This window comes from Monoraphidium neglectum (genome assembly GCF_000611645.1).
Source record: "Monoraphidium neglectum strain SAG 48.87 unplaced genomic scaffold scaffold03905, whole genome shotgun sequence".
NCBI classification, from domain to species: Eukaryota; Viridiplantae; Chlorophyta; class Chlorophyceae; order Sphaeropleales; family Selenastraceae; genus Monoraphidium; species Monoraphidium neglectum.
In genome coordinates this window covers 2154-6032 of record NW_014009724.1, presented here as the reverse complement: position 1 = coordinate 6032, position 3879 = coordinate 2154, and the positions used below count along the sequence as shown (strand labels likewise).

At 70.0% G+C, this 3879-nt stretch overlaps 1 protein-coding gene across 1 annotated transcript in view; it reads right to left on the bottom strand.

The window, feature by feature from the left end:
- Nucleotides 1-2448: 2448 nt before the first annotated feature.
- Nucleotides 2449-3879, bottom strand: part of MNEG_13565 (Mitogen-activated protein kinase kinase kinase 9) — a gene marked incomplete at both ends in the record, with an annotated part of 3306 nt that continues 1875 nt past the window's right edge. The window contains 4 exons of the mRNA XM_014037963.1: nucleotides 2449-2662; nucleotides 2950-3185; nucleotides 3358-3393; nucleotides 3529-3699. Of these exons, the coding sequence (XP_013893417.1) occupies nucleotides 2449-2662; nucleotides 2950-3185; nucleotides 3358-3393; nucleotides 3529-3699 (657 nt within the window). The remainder of the gene's footprint in view (nucleotides 2663-2949; nucleotides 3186-3357; nucleotides 3394-3528; nucleotides 3700-3879) is intronic.

The window sequence follows — 3879 nt, the reverse complement described above, 5'->3', positions numbered from 1 at the left end:
GTCCGCGGGCAGCGCAGACTACGTTGAGCTGATGCGGGACGCGGTGCGGCAGAAGCAGCGGCAGCAGAAGGCAGCGCTGCTGCTGGGGCCGGTGCCGCCGCTGCCGGGCAGCCTGGGGCCGCCGCCGGCGGGGGCCGGCGGCGGCGGCGTGGGGCGGCTGGCGCTGGGCGCGCCGGCGGGGGGGTCGCAGAGGCTGTTGCTGGGATAGAGCGCATCGATCATGGGGGGCATGCGTCTTAGACGGCGCATTCATTTGACGACTTTGGCGGGGGGGTGAACGGGGGCACTGCACGGCTGACTGGGCTGGCGGCTTCCAACTAGGCAGTCGGGGTAGAAATCAGCGGCCGCCCCATCAGACGTTGCGATTGTAGCACACGGCGGCGCGATGCTGTCTGTGCGCCCTAGCTGCTTGCTGCCTGCAGAACTGTTTCGTGCCAGCTGGCCCCCTGTTTCTTTTGGGCTCCGGCGCCCTGTTTGCGCCGCTGCAATGCGGCTGTGAAGGCTGTGATGAAAGAATCATAACCTGCAGACGCTTATTACATAGTCAAACGCCACGCAGCAGAGGGTGCGGGTTGGCGCGCGGCAGATCAGCGGATGGGATATCAGAAAGTGCAGTCCCTCCCGCCGCGGCCGTGTGGGTGCAGACACCAGGGTGGGCGCTCACAGGGCTGGGCGGGCGTCCGGCGCGAAGCCGCCGTGGGTTAGATTTGCAAAGCCTGCGGTCGCTCCCCCAACTGACATCAACTGACAACAAAACATCCAAGCATGCCTGGTTCAATTCTGACGTCTACCGGCGCTCAGAGGAGCATTCCGGTGTTGCCCAAGGGGTTTATAGTTGGGGACAGAGACCCGCCGCGGGCGCAGCAGCCTGCAAACTCCGGCCGCCGCGCCTGCGGCCCGTGCCACTACAGCAAAGCCGCGCGCGACAGTGGTTTGGGGCCGCCGCGCCGACCAGCTGGCAGGTCGCTGCAGGGGCCCTCGAGCCGGGGGGTGCCTTTGCATGCAACAGGCTGCAATATGGCCAAATGCGGGAGAAGAAGACAACGCTGCAGCGGGATCAGGCGCCCCGCGCTTGACAAGAGACCTCCGGGGCGCCACACGCGCCGCGCGGCGCCCAAGCGGCAGGCGAGGGGGCGGATTGCTCCCAACCTCCAGCTGCGGATCCAATCCCTGTGACAGCTCAGCAATCGACGAAGGCGGCGGCAGCGAGCGGGCCGGCCCGGCCCCGCGCCGGCGCGACGTTGGCGCGGCGGGGGCAGGGCGCGGCGTGCACATATTATTGCGGGTTTCAACGGAGCCTGCGCAAAACCTGGGCACCCGGCACTGGTCTGAACCTCTTATCAGACCGAGAACAGAGGGCGCGGGGGGGGGGCGAATGGCAGGGGGCGCCGGGGCAAGGAGGGCTGTGGGCGAGGGGGCTTGTGTGCCGACACGGGGATGTGTGGGTCCTTGGGGGGTGCAAGTTCCTGGATGGTGTGGTCGACGGCGCGGCGTCCTAACCTACGGCAAAAGAAGAGGGCAGCACCTGGATTTCGCGGGCGCGCGGGTGGGGGGCTCGGCGCCGCGCGCCCCGCGCGCCGCCTCGCGCCGGCTCGGGGTCGCGCGCCGGGGTTTAAGGGCGCCTGTTGAGAGGCGTCCGAGGCAGCCGCGGCGCGAGATGCACGGCGCGAGGGGCGCACGCGCAGGCGTGAGCGGGGCTCGGCGCGGGCGCATGCGATGTAGCAATCGTGCCAATAGCAGCCCGACGCGCGGGGGGCGCGAAGGGCGAGAGAGCAAACCTCTCACAGCTGACTGAGATCAACGCCGCGGCTTCAGGGCGGTTGGTTTATTGTGAGGCCGCGTGTTGGGGTGCGGAGGGGTGGAGGCTAAATGACATGCCTCCACCCCCCTCGCGTATTGTGGAGAGCAGCCTGGGGGCGCATGCCGGGCGCTCAAAAGGGCGGGGCGCGCGCTCAGAAGGGCGGTGGCGGCCCCTGGGTGGGGCCCCCGCCGCCGCCAAGCGTCGCCGCGCACGCAAACAGAGGGGGTTGAGGCCGGCGTGTTACGGAGGTGCGTTGCACAGGCTTGCGTTGCAGAGGTGTCGCGGCGCGGCTGCGTTATCACGCCGGCAGACATAACATGCTCATAGGGGCGTGCGTTCAATCTGCGATGCGCCCGATTTTGGGCAAGATTATTATCAAAGAGGCTCGAGACGAGGGGGCAGCCCTTACCGGCGGCGGCGCGGTGCGCGCCGGGCTCGCAGGCGGCGCGCCGGGGGCGGGCCCGCCGCGCCCGAGGACGGGGCCGCCCGGCCGTGTTTCACCCCTCGCCGGCCGCCGCATGGCGCGCGCCGCGTGGCGCAGGTGCCGCAGCGGCCGCCGCGCGCCGAGCTCGACCTGCCTCCGTCTCATCCACCCCCGCCGCCGCTCGGGATCGGCCGAGCGGGACAGCAGGATTGTGGGCGCGGATTCAAATCGGCCGCCCCGACAGCTCCCCCACCAGCCGGTCCAGGGCCTCTGCGATCTGGGTGAAGCTCGGCCGCGCCGCGGGGTCCGCGGCCCAGCACGCCTGGGCGAGCTCGGCGAAGGCGGGCGGGGTGGTCGAGGGGAAGCGGGGGCGCGCGCCCTTGACGGAGACGCGCTCGATGACGGCCTCACGGGGCAGGCCAGAGAACGCTCTCTTGCTGCGGAGCGGCGCGTGCGGGTTGGCGGGTGGGGGCAGGGACCATTGGGTGCGCGTGGAAGCGACAAGGGATTGGTGGGGGAACAGAGCAAGTGCACCGCTATGCAAGAGAGCGGATTCAAAGCTGCGGCCCATCCCCCTGGTCCAGAATTACCAGCCCCAGGCGGGTGCCAAGGCAAATCACCGCCCGCCGCCCCCGCGCCCCGCGCCGCCCCGCCCATCTCCAGTGGCGGCCCCACGCCCTCCATCCTCGCAGGGGGCGTTCGGCCGCGCCGCGCGGCGCCGCACCTGGTGTATACCTCCCACATGAAAACGCCAAACGCGTACGCATCGACCGCCGTGCTGACCTGGCAGCCCGCCCGGAACATCTCGGGCGCGACATGCGCGCAGGTGGCGCCGCCAGGGGGGGCGGCGCCGGCGGCGTGGTCGGCATCGCTCAGGATGCGCGTGAGGCCAAACTCCGAGAGCTTTGGGGTCGCACCCAGCGGGCGCGAGCGGTCGGTCTTGAGCAGCACGTTCTCCAGCTGCACGTGTGTGTGTGTGTGTGGGTGGGTGTGTGTGTGTGTGTGTGTGTGTGTCTGGGGTTTCATCAGATTGTCTAGGGCCGAGGGGGCTGGACTAACAGGTGTGCGGGTCCGATCTGGGGAGAGCGTGCTGGGCAGCGCGGGCGCGGCGCTGTTTGACCCCGTGACCCACCGCCAGCCGGCCATCTGGCTCGCGGGCGGACAGTTCCTGCAGCTTGCAAGAACCACCCGGCAGCCCCCAGGCTGCCATCATCCCCTGCGCGGTCCTTCCTGGTCAACCGCCCCGGTCAGCCGCGTCCCAGCCCCGGCTTTGTTGCCCCAGTAACCCCCCCTCTCTTCTCACCCGCAGGTCCCCGTGCACGAGTTGCATCGAGTGCAGGTACTGAACCGCGTAGGCCACGTCCAGCAGCAGCTCGGCCGCGGGCGCCAGCTTGATGCCGATGGCGCCGTCCGGCAGGGACTGGTGCAGCAGGCCGCCCTTGATGGCGTCGCGCAGGGTGCCGCGGTCGCAGGGCTGCGGGTGGAGGATCCAGGGCAGTGTGAGTGGAGAGAGCATGGGTGCTTGGGTGGAGTGTGAGAGTGCGGGGAGGAGAGGGGCAGTGTGGGGGGTGAGAGGGGAGAGGGGGGGAGACGGCACCCACGTCAGGTTGCTGCGTGGCTGGGGGCGGGGCACGCAGCAGGAAGGAGGCTGTTT